The sequence below is a fragment of the Podarcis filfolensis genome (genome assembly GCF_964270895.1).
Source record: "Podarcis filfolensis genome assembly, chromosome: 6".
Classification (NCBI taxonomy): domain Eukaryota; kingdom Metazoa; phylum Chordata; class Lepidosauria; order Squamata; family Lacertidae; genus Podarcis; species Podarcis filfolensis.
Window position 1 is genome coordinate 92,361,038 of NC_139609.1, and position 14,748 is coordinate 92,375,785.

General features: G+C 44.6%; 1 protein-coding gene across 6 annotated transcripts in view; it reads right to left on the reverse strand.

The window, feature by feature from the left end:
- The window catches only part of MYT1 (myelin transcription factor 1), a 169,765-nt gene that overhangs the window by 26,221 nt on the left and 128,796 nt on the right, over positions 1-14,748 (reverse strand). For 3 of the 6 annotated variants that reach the window (XM_083618425.1, XM_083618424.1, XM_083618427.1), the window contains exons 15-18: positions 14,626-14,688; positions 14,369-14,437; positions 9,153-9,215; positions 3,159-3,242 (exon numbers count right to left, since the gene is read on the reverse strand). In XM_083618425.1, coding sequence (XP_083474551.1) covers positions 3,159-3,242; positions 9,153-9,215; positions 14,369-14,437; positions 14,626-14,688 — 279 coding nt within the window. The remainder of the gene's footprint in view (positions 1-3,158; positions 3,243-9,152; positions 9,216-14,368; positions 14,438-14,625; positions 14,689-14,748) is intronic. The other 3 variants (XM_083618428.1, XM_083618426.1, XM_083618429.1) reach the window with 1 other exon arrangement.

Here is a 14,748-nt window from a genome sequence, read left to right on the forward strand (position 1 = left end):
TCAGTGTTTACTATGGTCTCCTAAGTGTGAAGAATTTGAAGCTGTTTCTTCTGTTGAGACAGTGACCCTGGAATATCCCAGGGCGGTGGAAAAGCAAGGTGAGACCAAGGAGTGTGTAGGGAATTGTGGAACCAGAGGGGGAAGAACATACATCATCAGGAGAGGCAGCACAGCCAAATGTCCTAGCTCATCACTGGCTTATTCCCCTTCAGTGCTCCGAAAAACCACCACATTCTGGGGTGCAGATGGCCAATTTGCTGACATATGATGCTACTGTGGACAGCAGAAGATGGGTCTGTGTTGGGGACTGTGCTGAGGAGGGCTACACTGAGGAGGAATGGTGGGAGCCTCCCCCTCCCCCTCCCCCGATCAAGATCCTGAATCTTTCCAGGAGCAGGAGGACAGTATAGATTTGGAACAGTAGCTTGCAGAGGGGCATAGCTCAGAAGGCAGAAGCTGGGAAATACTGGATGGAGAAGAAGCACTGGGAGAGAGAGAGGGAGGCTGAAACCCTACCTGCCCACAGACTGTCTCGCCGGAGTGGTGCATGGTCTAGTTATCTCCCACTTTGACTACTGTGACGTTAACATATGAGAGTGCTGGAGGTGAAATAGTTAAACAAGTTACCCAATCAGAACCCAGGGGGGTGGAGTCAGAGGGACTATAAAACCAGCTCTGGGAGGGGCGAAGGGGGGAGTTGGTTGGGAGTTGGGTGGTTGGTTGGAGTGGGAGTGAATTGGGATACAGTCTGTGGGGAGGTTGAGTTAGCGTAGCGCAATAAGTTGAGTCAAGAACAGTTAGGAGCTAGGAAGACGAGTAAATATCTGAGAAGTGGTTTAGTGAGTGAGAGCAGGTAGTGGAAGTTATAGGTCTGGATAGGAATCCTATGATTGTAATGGACCAATACCGTTTATGAAACCACACGCTTGTTAAACTGCAATAAATAAACAGAAGTTTATGTTCCAATTTAAACCTGACTGGACTCGGTATTGTACCAGGTAGGGCCTGGGTGGTGGCAGCGAGAAATAAAATGGTGGCACAGGGATCAATAGACGGTGAAACATCCGGGGACCCTGTGTGATCGCCACAACTACTGCAACGTGCTCACATGGGACTACCTTTGAAGGTGACCCAGAAACTACAACTAATCCAGAATGCAGCAGCTAGACTGGTGACTGGGAGCAGCCGCCAAGACCATATAACACCGGTCTTGAAAGACCCACATTGGCTCCCAGTACGTTTCCAAGCACGGTAGTTATGAGATCAGGTTACAAGACGTGGTAGTGACGTGGGTGACTAGGGAGGAAGTGGGTGGAGCCCTTAATTGGGAGCATCTTCATTCCTAGGAAATGGATTCTTCATTCTCTCGCTGTGATCATTAAAGTTTCTAACTGGTAAGAAGACTCCTTTCCCTTTGTTCTGCTTATCTACTGCCAAAGGGGGGATGGGGACAAAGCTGATTTCCTGAAGCCTGACAGTCTGGCTATGGGGCATAGGGTAATGCAAGTCTCTTCAGCTCTGCAGGACTGCTTATTTCCTGTCTTGGGCTGTGTACACACAATATTTTTAAAGCACATGATTCCCCTCAAATAACTGGGCACATTTTATCCCTCTATAGTTTACGCTCCCCCCCTAGAGTTACAACTCCCAGCCACCTTTAACAAAATACAACACCCAGAATTATTTAAGGTAAACAATGTGCTTCAAATCTGCTTTAAAGTTAGTGTGTTAGCAGATGAGTGGAAAACTCATACCAAGATGTGGGGGCTGCATTAGTGATGCAGCAAATTTCAGAACAGAGGGATTCAGAATAGGACCCCCCCCCCAATTTTATCAAACCCCAACTGAAATGAGCAAAAGCTTCCACTCATTGCTAGAAGGGAAGGCTACCCTGTTCTCTCTCATTTTATTTTGCAGCAAACGGTAGACAGAGAGGAAGGAGTCGACACCACACTGCAGTTTGTACGATAACAGTAGCCCTTTCAAGAATTCTACGTCCCGGAGTCTTTTCTTATTGTGAGTTCCACTGATTAATCAGGAATGGAAAGGATGATTAAAGCTTTTCAAATTAAGCACACTAATGATTGATAATGAGTTGATGAAAGGCGGTATCATGCAGATTAGTGAGAGCTAAGCTAAGGATGCCAAAATCCGAGAACTCTCCAACCAGCAAATAGAAACTTTCCTGGCATTAAACAACAACAACAACAACAAAAACCTGTAAAAGGTAAAGGACCCCTTACTGTTAGGTCCAGTCGCAGACGACTCTGGGGTTGCGGCGCTCATCTCGATTTACTGGCCGAGGGAGCCGAAGTTTGTCCGCAGACAGTTTTTCTGGGTCATGTGGCCAGCATGACTAAACCATTTCTGGTGAAACCAGAGCAGCGCACGGAAACACCATTTACCTTCTCGCCGGAGCGGTACCTATTTATCTACTTGCACTTTGATGTGCTTTCGAACTGCTAGGTTGCCAGGAGCAGGGACCGAGCAATGGGAGCTCACCCCGTTGCGGGGATTCGAACCGCCAACCTTCTGATTGGCAAGCCCAAGCCTCAGTGGTTTACACCACAGCACCACCAGTTTTACACCAAAGTGTCATTAGGTACAACAGGTAATCCCACTGAACTGCTAACAGTTAAGTGCATGCTCAACGCAGTGGAATCATATCACTTTAGTTTGAGAACAACAAGCCAGGAAATCATTCCACTTAATCAATCAACTCAACCAGCTGATTCCTGCATTGCAGGGGCTTGGACTAAATGACCCTTGGGGTCCCTTCTAACTCCTCAATTCTATTATTAAATGATGTCCGGTCCTTTTGGAAGACACCTGAAGGCAGCCCTGTATATGAAAGTTTTAAATGTTTGATGTTTTACTGTGTTCTTGTATCGGTTGGGAGCCACCCAGAGTGGCTGGGGCAACCCAGTCAGGTGGGTATGGGGTACAAATAATTATAATATCATCATCATCAAAGTTCAAGGATGCAATTCAGCCACAGAGGATGCCCAGTCCTTGTTTGGGGCGGGCCCAGGGAAAATTACAAAAACTAGAAAGGACCACATTTGGACACCAGACTTATGCTAGGATCTTGCATGTTGAAAGGAAACGATGTACATCATCATGTCCACATTTTGCCTGGGAACTGTCTCCTCACTTACTTCATCAGCTCTGGATCCTCTTTGTCATCCTTGGTGGGGGTGATCTTGATCCCACTTTTCTTGGCACGAGGGCAGCCCGACAGACTACATTTTTTAAAAAGAAGAAAAGAGAAGGCACCTTACTTTCAGCCTGCCAGTGTGTTTCCTGCTCCCAGAACTCAAGTCGCTTCTGACGCCCTCCAGCCTCCATTCATTTATCATTCCTTCCCCTTTCTCAAGGACTCAGGATAGGAAGAGGTTATATTCCCTGTCCCAAAATGCGCACGATCTGAATTAGATAAAGTATACAGGGGTAGACTAAAACTGAGGTGGGCAGAGATGGGAGAGAACACCTTTCGTATCAGCTATCCTGTTCAACTCATTTTCTGGGCTTCACCCAAGGAATTCACCCGGTCTCTCTAAACCCACGCAAGGACAGCCAAGTGTGACTTATAGCGCAGCACTCAATGCACCAAAGGCCCGGGCTGACAATATTAGAAACACACCGTCTTTCTGTGCAACCCTTCCTTTTTATCTCCACCGTGAATCAGATACGTGCATTGCTGACATCGTTTTAAACTCTTTCCGTTTGCCTCTTATATTCAAGTGAACCCTTTCTTCTCTGTACGGCTAGGATCTTCCATGTCCTTTGCACTCTGATTCTGGACCTTACCTTTCAGCTGGACTATTGTGACTTTCATAGACTTTCTATCTTATTTCATAGGCTTCCTATCTTATTTAAGGGATTTGTACAGTGGACGCTTGGGCTGCAAACGTGATCCGTGCGGGAGGCACATTCGCAACCCACAGTGCTGTGTCTGCACACGCGTGGGTCACGATTCGGCGCTTCTGCGCATACGCAAAGCACAATTTAATGCCTCTGTGCATGTGTGAGCGCCAAAACCAGGAAGTAACCTGTTCCGGTACTTCCGGGTTCAGCGCGGTGCGCAACCCGAAAACACACAACCTGAAGCATCTGTAACCCGAGGTATGACTGTATTTTATTCCCCTGGCACTGTTGTAATGTGCAAAAACAGCCACCGATGAGTTTCCTTGCATTGCATGCTTCCGATTTGTCCCTCCTGAGCTCCCGCTTCTGAGGCTGCTCGCTTGGCCTGGGGCATGGTGCTTAAGCTAGCTGAGGCCAGGCAGAATAAAGCCCTTTCCTGTTGTTTAAAAAGACTTGCACCTTTTCTTGTGAATGAGCTGTGCACTGCTGTCTTGGGCATGGTGCAGCATATGGACTCCCCTTCCTTCTTTCCCATGGACTCGTAGAAACCCTGCTGCAAGCTTGGGCTAAGAGCCACACCAGGAAATGCAGAGAACTCTGATGTTACCAAACCTGCGTGGAGAGCCTGACTATGTAACAAGTCTTTTCCGCAGAGAGCACATACAGTGGTACCTTGGTTCTCAAACACGTTGGTACTCAAATGCCTTGGTTCTCAAATTCCAAAAACCCGGAAATAAGTGTTCTGGTTTCAGAATGTTTTTCGGAAGCCGAACGTCCGATGCAGTTGTCATTTATTGTTTCTGGGGCGCCTGCACCAATCAGAAGCTGCGCCTTGGTTTTCGAACATTTCGGAAGTCAAACAGACTTCCGGAACTGATTAAGTTTGGCGCTTTTGTTTTTGCTATTTATTTTGCGTTTTTGTTTTTGAGGCTTTTTCGGTTAATTTGTTTTTGTGACTGTGTGGAGCTACTGATTGATTGATTGATTGATTGATTGACTGATCGTGTGGCTGTGGAAATGGATAAAAGCCCCCCCATCCAAACAATGACTAGCATCAGTGCAGGCGAGAACAAAAAACTGATTTTTATTTTTATCATCTGCAATACTGTCTTATTTATTTTATAGTACAGTACATTGATTATTGCTTTCATTTCATGGATCCATGGTCTCGTTAGAAAGTAAAATTCATGTTAAATTGCTGTTTTAGGGGTTGTTTTTAAAAGTCTGGAACGGATTAATCCATTTTGCATTACTTTCTATGGGAAAGGGCGCCTTGGTTTTGGAACGCTTTGGTTTTGGAACGGACTTCTGGAATGGATTAAGTTTGAGAACTAAGGTACCACTGTATTCAACTCCCTGCATCTCGGTGATCATGCAACTTTCCCACCTCCATTTAATGTCCCCACACTGCAACCCTGTTGCATGCATCAAAGTAACATTCCTCATTTCAATTCCCGTTTCATTTCAATTCCCTTTCTCCTCTTCTGCTGGGCCAATGGAAAACCTCTGCATTTCTCAGTCTTGCCCCTATTTCACTTTTGCCAACACACACACACACCTACCCCAGATTTCCTGCATAAGAATACTTGTGCATTCAGAGTGCTTTGTGTAACCTTATTTCGTTTACTGAAATCTTTTAAAGCCACTTTTACCCCTGTTTTACCCTTCAGCGCTGCACAACATCGACTTTCTGCAAAACTCCTTCCCTTCAACCGAACATCCCATTTTCCAGCAGCAAAAAAGGAACAATTTCTCCCCTTTGATTCTCCTGCCTGGGTGCTTTGATCATTCTGTTCCCGCACCTCACAAAGGGACAAAGTGGTGGTGAAAATTAAGAAGGGAAAAGCGGGGGGGGGGGGGGAGGAAGCCATTTGCTTTGAGGGGGAGAGACTTCGCAATTAATAGTGCCTAGATAAGAAGATATTTGCTAGCAGACGGCGGCTGTTAATGGAAGTGTTCAATTGGGAGGCTGTGAGGTGCCCATTAATGTTTGAAAAAAAAGATAATAGAAGTCATAAATAGGTGGTGTTATTAACTGGAAATTTTGTGTCAGCTAAAATCTGACCCTTTTGTCTTTTATTTTGCTGGAGAGAGCGAGAGCTTCTAATCTGATTCGGGGAAATATATATGATTCAAGAGATGAAAGGAAGGCTCACTTTTTGCCAACTTTTCACAAGCGCACTGCAGCTTGCCCACTGAGCCACGAGCAAGTAAGACACCTGTGAAACTGGAAGGAAATTGTCGCCCTTCTTGGGTGTTCACATGAGAACAATCATGCATTAAAGAGGGCAGGGCTGGATTTAGGTTTGATGAGGCCCTAAGCTACTGAAGGTAACGGGGCCCTTTATATGTCCAGCTGTCCTTTGTCAACAACAAATTGTCACTGTTTCTTTTGTCTTGAATATATGCTATATGGTTATTTATGGACTTAATAGGTATCTAAAGCCATTTGCACATGTTGCCGTGCAACCAGTCCATGCAGAATGTAGGCACCCTATATATAGAAAGGAGCAAACCAGTGATATTTTAGGGAGCAGGCTAGCAGGCAAGGCCCATGACTTACATCATAGGCGCCTACACAACACAAAACACTGTTGCTGCATGTAGGTTTTATTTTATTTGTTTTTTAGGACCCACGTACCTATGGGACCGCCACTCCTGATATGCCCCATGGAGGACCTTAAGGTCCACAAATGACAACATTTTGGAGGTCCCAGGTCACAAGGTGGTTAGATTGGTCTCAACTAGGGCCAGGGCCTTTTCAGTACTGGCCCCGACTTGGTGGAACGCTCTGTCACAAGAGACTAGGGCCCTGCGGGACTTGACATCTTTCCGCAGGGCCTGCAAAACAGAGCTGTTCCGCCTGGCCTTTGGTTTGGACTCAGTCTGGCCCTTAAGTTTCCCTCCCCTTATGGTTTTGATCTATGGGCTTCTATTAAAATGAGGCTGCATTTTACATTGGTTTATATTTATATTTTTTAATTGTAATTTTACTGGTGTTAGCCGCCCTGAGCCTGGCTCTGGCCAGGGAGGGAGGGGTATAAATAAAAAATTATTATTATTAATTATTATTATTATCTTATATTTTAGAAATGTACAGTACATCCAGTTTTTTCCCCTTTAAATTTTTTTGGGGCCCCCAAGAGAGTGGGGCCCTAAGCTATAGCTTGTTTAGCTTATACATAAATCCGGCCCTGATTAGAGGGGGGGCCCACTATCCAGCCAGCAACTGGGAGTTAGACTGGTGCTGGCTGAGGTGAGCCCTTACTCCTCCAGTTACAAAAAAAGCTGGGCTTTCGTATCTCCCACCTCAAAATCGGGAAGCAGCACTTTAAAGCGGAAGGGCACAGCAAATGAAAACAGAAGTCCATAAGAAAGCGAGAACATCTTGGTTGGAGGGTGGGCGGGTTATCATCCCTGACGTATTTATTGTGCCATGTTGCAACTTGTCTCTTCATTGCACGGCGCACCAACCCCACCTCACCTGCAATCCATATTCTCTCCTCAACTTGTTTCCCTTTCTCTGCTTTTTCCTTCATTGATCACGGAAGGAATTTGCCTTTAATAGGCCATTTGCTTCCTACAACCCCCCTTCCCCAAGCCAAGCAAAATGCAAGAGAACTTCAGGGAGGTGGTTTATTATTAGGATAATTTATTGCGATGGAGCCAGTTGGGAGGCCTTGGGAAGCAAACCCTATCTGCACGATAAGCATTTTTAATTTTGCGTCTCCTTCCTCTGCCCCGTGAATCTCCTGGCCTTCAAAAGTGGCATTAGCCCTTCACGAAACTTCTGAGGATTTTTCTGGGCCCTGCCCTCCTAGATCCACCATTCCTTTCTCAAGCTCTCTGTCAAAACCCAATAGACATCTGAGACCATCTTTCCCCATATATCCTCTGTCTTTCAATGTCTTCCTCCCCATTCTCCCGAGAGGCTGTTTCTGGTTTCACTTGCCCTCCCATCACAGAGATGTGCTAAAAAAAAAAAAAAGAAATAAGAATTTGCATCACAGAAGAGGGCACCAGTTTGTGTATGGCAGTTTATATGTATTGCCTCTAACTTAGGACTCAGCCATACAGCTGCAAATAAAATGTTTTCAATGTGTTGTAAAGTGCAATATACAAATTTGACACTAGATGGTGATAGTGAGCTATGCCAAATTCAATGCATTTTTCAAAACTTTTTTTAAAAAAAGCATTTTCACAGCGTTTTTTATATGTGTGTAGATTCCACCTTAGAAATGATTGCTGCAAATAATCCCCAACTGCCACCTCAACTGTGTATGGGCAGTTTTAAGGCCTCTCCTGAGTGTCTTTAAAGCAGACTTGGCCTGAACAGAGGACATTTTCAAGTAGAGAATTGTCCTTTTCAAACTCTTCAAAACAGAGGGCTGTCCTCTGTAAAGTAGGGCATATAGCCACCCCAGATATGCTGTTTCAGGGGGGAAAATGGCTACAGGGGCTGGCAAGCCAGAAACCTTTGCAATGGGTGGGCTGTGATCAACACAGGGTGCAGCGAGTCAGAGTTCAGTACATGTTTGCTGGCTGAGGTAAAATATAAATCTCACATGCTCCATCCCTTTAAAAGCTGGTTATTTCGTGAGGGGTGGCTGCCGACTGCTCACTTGGCCTCATGGTTGCCCGATAGTGCATTTCGAATCCTTTTCCAGGATCTCAAAAGTCTCAGTTGTTGCTGACAAGTCACATACGAGGGGAGGGAAATTGTACTCAAAGCTGCCTCCTTTTTATCGCACAGCAGCCATTCCACCTCACGGAAGTGCCTCAAAGGACCGTGCTGGCCATGCTTTGTGGCAATTTCTCATCCTCGCATAAAACAGCAACAAAGCCAGACGTATCAGCCGTCACTCACGAATGATCTAGGCTTTAAAGCAGAGCTCTCCGAACTTTTCACGTTGGCGGCACACACTTTTTAGACCTGCATCATTTCACAACACAGTACAGTGGTACCTCGGGTTAAGTACTTAATTCGTTCTGGAGGTCCGTTCTTAACCTGAAGCACCACTTTAGCTAATGGGGCCTCCTGCTGCTGCCGTGCTGCCGTAGCCCGATTTCTGTTCTTAACCTGAAGCACTATTTCTGGGTTAGCGGAGTGTGTAACCTGAAGCGTATGTAACCTGAAGCGTATGTAACCCGAGGTACCACTGTAATTCAGACCTTAAAAAACCTTGCGCCTGCCCCTCCTCAGTTTGTCCCAGGCAGCTTCCATCTTGCTTCCTCCTCAGTTTCCCCTCATTTCTCTCCACATTGCACAAAGAAGTCTGACTCACCTCCTGTGTGATGCATAATTTCCTGTTATGTGGCCGGAGCCGTCACAGCCGGGCGTTGGGCACCTGAAGAAGGATAAAAGAAAGAGAAGTAGCTGAGGAACAAAGCTGCAAACCGATGGTGGCATTCAAGTCAATCTACGTCAAATGACACCGGCACGACTGCTGTCTACCTGTTTGTCTTCAGCTTCCACAGCAAAACAAGGATAAAATGATTTTGAAGACAATTGATTTGCCATACATGTTTGGGGTCTCCCTCTCTCGCTACTGAGCTATTTGTCAGTGTTTCAGACCTTACATGTGTTATGTACTAAAGTTCTCACCCTGGGCCAGCAGGGGGATACTGTAGATAGTTATGCAAATAAGGGATTGAAAGTGACGCTCAGTGATTGGATAGTTTTAGAAAATTGTTACAGTTACGTTGTACTGGAGCTCTATATAAGCAGGCTGACTGAGCCCTTCAGTTCAGTTCTGGCCTGTGAATAAACAAGAGCTGTTTGAAGAATCGCTGTGTCGTCTGATATGTTCACCCATAACTTAACAACATGGATTTCCAGGCAGTATCAAAGAAGAAAATGCAAAAATAACAGAAGTAGATGCACAATCCTATTCAGTGCTCCGTGGCTATGGCTATAGGATGGGTATGGGAAACCTGGTGAAAACGAGAGGATTAAAACTTGCGCTGGAACGAAAAATGCAACCATTTTCCTACGCTCATCTTTACCAAATTCAAATTTCAATGTAAGCAAACAGTCTTTATTCAGTTGTACGGAATACTTGTCTAGGGAGCAAAGCTCTCCTCCAACGGAAACCGCCAGTACAACTTGAAATTCATTGTTCTTATCAGTAAGAAAATGTTTTCGAATACGAAGCAGAAATTTCTGGTGCTTCGCTCACCTGTCTTCCTCTTTAGTGCTGTAATAGGCAGAAGGGGGACAGACAACTCTGACCTGATGCCCTGCAGGGCTCAAGTTCTGAGAAGCAAACCTTGAATTTGGTTTCATTGCTAAGTTTAGTTGCTTAGGAGGAACACGATGCATTCTCCCATTTCCACCTCGTTGCTTCTTCACTGTCACTGATGTAGAGAAATGTAAGCTTTGCCACTCATAACTCTTAGTATTTGCTACTCTGTCTCTGCATATCATGGGCACCTATGCTTCATCTCACAAGGGGATGGTGCTTTTTTGCTTCCCGCCTTTTGAATGTTGTTGTAACCCTCCAAATGTTGCGGAAGTACAACCGATTGAGGCTGTTGGGAATTGCGTCTCCAACAACAACTGGAGGGCAACATGTTTGGTGCCCATTGTTGAAGGAGATGCAAATGTTGGGATTTGCCACCAAAGTAGCCACATTCTCATCTTTTCCTTTAGCAGTAATGCTTGATGTACAAGTGTAGGAGCTTTGTCACTGAATTGTAGCTAGCCATGAAAGGTCAAGCCACCTAAACTTGGATCACCCACACCTCCTCTGTTTTGGTCTTGGCATCCTGGAGTACTGATGGATATCAGATTTCCTGCTTTGAGTCTTGAGAATGACAAGTGCACACCAGCTTTTTAGGATCTACTCTACTTGCCCTGAAAAGGGGGAGGAGCTAGAAAAGGTGCCCTATTCACACTGTGATCAGCTCCTGCCCAGAAACCAATGTCCCCATTGTGGAAGGATGTGTGGATCCAGAATTGGCCTCTACAGTCACCTACGGACTCATTGTTAAAACCGTGTTTATGGAAGACAATCTTACTCGGCTACGAGTGATTGCGAAGAAGAAGAAGTATTCTACTACCCGTGCAACATATTTTGGCTTTCTCTGTGGTGGAAGTTGTGTTGATATCTCCATTTATGAGTCAGACCCAATACTGATGGAGTCCCAGACTCCACAGATCTGTTTCCCACACCCTTTACTTCTCCTTTCTCTTCTCTAAGACTGTAATCTTTTCCGACTTTAAGTGAAAGACACCTGACAGCATCCTCAGAATCAGGCAATGCTCCTAAGAACACACATTTGTACAGATACATGGAAACAAATGCAGCATTGATCATAAGACAAAATACTAAACCTTTTCCGGTCACGGGGTGGGGTGAGGGAGAAATTGAGTTTAATTCAGTTCACAGTTTCAGGTCTGCTCTTATTTGATCCAAACGCTTTCTCCCATTTCAGCTTTGCAATGAGAAACAACTGAGTAAGGGCACCCTGGCCTTTGACATTCGAGGTGTATGTTTTTGAAGACCCGCCCTATTCTGGTGACTGTAATTTGTTCTCTAAACCGTTTTTAATGTTGTATTTTAAATGGCTGTGACCCACCCTGGGACCTTAGGGCAACGGGCAGGTAATGAATCACAATCACCACCGTAATTTCACTCTCTTGATTCAAAGTAATACATTGGAAGGGAACACAGTGCACAGAATGCTGTTTCTGCTAGCAGAGAGCAGGTACTTCTTAAAATATTTCAAGTTTGAAGAGGTGCAGCCCACACAGCGCTAAATATTTTGGGACATGTTCTAAAGAACTGTAACAAAACACTGACCATTCCAGGACTAAATGACTAAATGGCTGGATGACTAAAATCTCATCTAGCATCTTGAATGGGGAACGTGGCGGGAGACTTGAGGGTAGCAGTAATTTGGGGACACAGGGATTATATTCTGCTTCATCTTGCACTAAGGCTCCCCAAGCAACTATTCACAACTCCTCTGGAGTAATTAACACCGTATTAAGACACTTGGCAGCTCCTGGAGGTTGATTTGAATCAGGGCCACACGTACCTGTGTGAAGAACATTGAATGCAAGTATATAACTTGCTTTCTCAAGGCTTGTTTTGTTGACATTTGATGACTTGCTGCCGAATGAGTGAAATGAAAGCACCGAAACTAATGTGGTTGAGGCACTGTGACTTGGAATGAAAGAATGAACTCTAATGTGCACAGAATTGTGATCTGCTTCTCTTTCCCCGCGGTGTTATTAAATATCCTGTCAAGACGTTTTGGTCCTATTATTGTATTTTTATTGATATTTGTAAACTGCTCTGGGTAGTTTCCCCTCCTTTTTGGCTGAAGAGTGGGGTATTTTAAAAATAAAATAAAAATAAAAAATAAAATAAAAGTGAATCATTCAATCATCTCTGAGGGGAAAAGAAGTCTACCAGGCTGGGAAGAACTTACCTTTTGGGGGAAATGAGATGGAACCAATGTATGAAATTGGGCTATGGTGAAATCAGCAGCAAGCTGTGTTTGGGCACATTCTAGGCAACAGCACAGTTCAGCTGCGTCTGGCTTTTTAACCATATATTGCGGGTGATTCCAGACAGGGGCTCAATATTGCAAATGGGCGGTTCAGATATCGCAAGCAGGTTGTTGGCTTAAACCGTCCTCTGCCCCACAATAAGTATCTGTCTGAAATCACCCTGGAAGCACTTTGTGTTCATGTGCAAAGAAATACCGTATTTTTCGCTCTATAGGTCACACTGTATGATAAGACGCACCTAGTTTTGGGGGGAGGAAACAAGAAGAAAAAAATTCTGAATCCCAGAAGCCAGAACAGCAAGAGGGATCTGGCTTCTGGGATAGCCTCTTGCTGTTCTGGCTTTGGGGACAGCCTTTGAAGCCTCCGCAGGGCAGCGAGGTGCCTTCACCCCGCTGCCCTGTAGAAGCTTTGCGCAGCTAACCCCAAGCTAGAACAGTGAGATGGAGTGCTGCGCAGCGCTCCATCTCCCTGTTTTGGCTTTGGGCTTAGCCGCGCAGCCTGCATTCGCTCCATAAGACACACACACATTTCCCCTTACTTTTTAGAAGGGAAAAAGTGCGTCCTATAGAGCGAAAAATACGGTAACTTGTTTGGGGATTATTCCAGAGGAGGAACTTCATTTCTTAAACATCCCAGTGCACTTTAGAAATAAACTATCCCTTGTTTAATTATATTTTGAGGGCTACATTCCCCCCCCAAAAATAATTACTTAGGTTTCACCAAATGGCGCTTATTTCCCAACAAGAATGTATTTTTTAGTATTAGAATGGATACATACTTAGCACAATACCCCCCTCTCTCCAAACTGATTCACATAAGTACATTTTGGATTCAGCCTCCATCCATTCTTACTATTCCTCCCTTGTTTGCATAGGTTGAATGTTAATGGAGTACAAGTCTCTCAACTATTCCAGCCTAGATTCCAGTTTAGTTCACCATGGCAAACCATTCCTGATGGAATAGTACTGGCTGGTCGAACTGGATAGCTGGACATTCAGTTCAGGGTTAGCCTGACCGAAAAACATCAAAAGTCACAATGGAGAGAAAAAATTAAGCCCTCAAAGCAGTCATGTCAATTGACTTCCGCTGAGAAACAAGTGTTAAAACAACTGTTCATGTGAAGTAACCAGTCATGTGAATGTGAAAACAGGACTGACGGAAATACAACCAAATTACTGATTTTCCTCGCTTACTGGAGACCTTTACATTCACGCTTGAAAAATGCATGTTTTCTTCCTCTTAGATCCCCCATTAAAATTTTTCTTTTGCAAACAGAATTCCTCCTAAAAGTTAACATACCACCCAAGTGCAATTCACCTGATTTGGCTTCGTATAAAGTATGAACGGATAGTTTGAGCGGTCATTAATTTACTGTTGTCAACATGATGAGAAAGCCATCTTCAGATGGGGGGAACCGGTATGAATATTTTGGGCTTCACTAAGCTGTTCCTCAAGTAAAGAGGAAAGGCCCTGTGTAAATCTTGCACAAACCCCTTTCACAAATCACCCTTTTTTCTCAGCCTGTGGCAGAAAGTTAATCAACCTGTCTGGGGGTGGGATGGGGTGGGAAATAGTACTGCTTTATTATCCAAGAAAATTTCTGGCAATGTTGCAATCTCCAAAAGACCATGAAGAGAGAAGTGTGAGGGGGGGAAAAAGAAAGACACATCTCCAGGATAGCCAATAAAAAATAATAAAAATCTGCCTGGAGTTCAAAGGAATATATGTATCGGAAGGTTCTAAGCCAATGATCTCCTACCAGCAATTGAATATTATTCAACATGTTGCGTATCTCCCAGCTCAATATTGTTTTGTTTGCATTGGCAGTTTAAGATCAATTTTTTTAAAACTCACAGGCAGGTTTCTTATTAGCCTTTTTCTAAAGGAAAAGTGCAGAGGGAAGGGAGAAAAAGGCAGAGAGGTAGCGAAAAGGGGGGGGGGGGAGAGAGAGAGAGAGATTCAAGTTTAGCGCAAACATACTTGAGGTCAGCGGAGTGGGCAGCCATGAGATTTCTGAGGCTCTTGTCAGCAAGAGGGCAACCAGAAAGGCTGAAAAAGAAGAGATAGAATATTTGGGTAAGCTAAAAAAAAAAAGAAAAAAGGTAGGGGAGGTAAAAGAAAAGGGGAAGAGGGAATAGAACCAAAGTATCCACACTATTTTTATATTTTTTTTTAAAAGAGAGATCTTTAAGAGATTGTCAGAGCCTGAAAGAATAGCGTAGGTAAGGTCAACTAACCTGCGGTGAGAGGCATAATTCCCCGTGATGTGTCCGCTGCCATCACAGCCTGGGGTAGGGCAACTGAACAAAAATAATTATGGGGAAAAAAACGTGAGTGGCAAAAAAAATTAAAGAAACCAG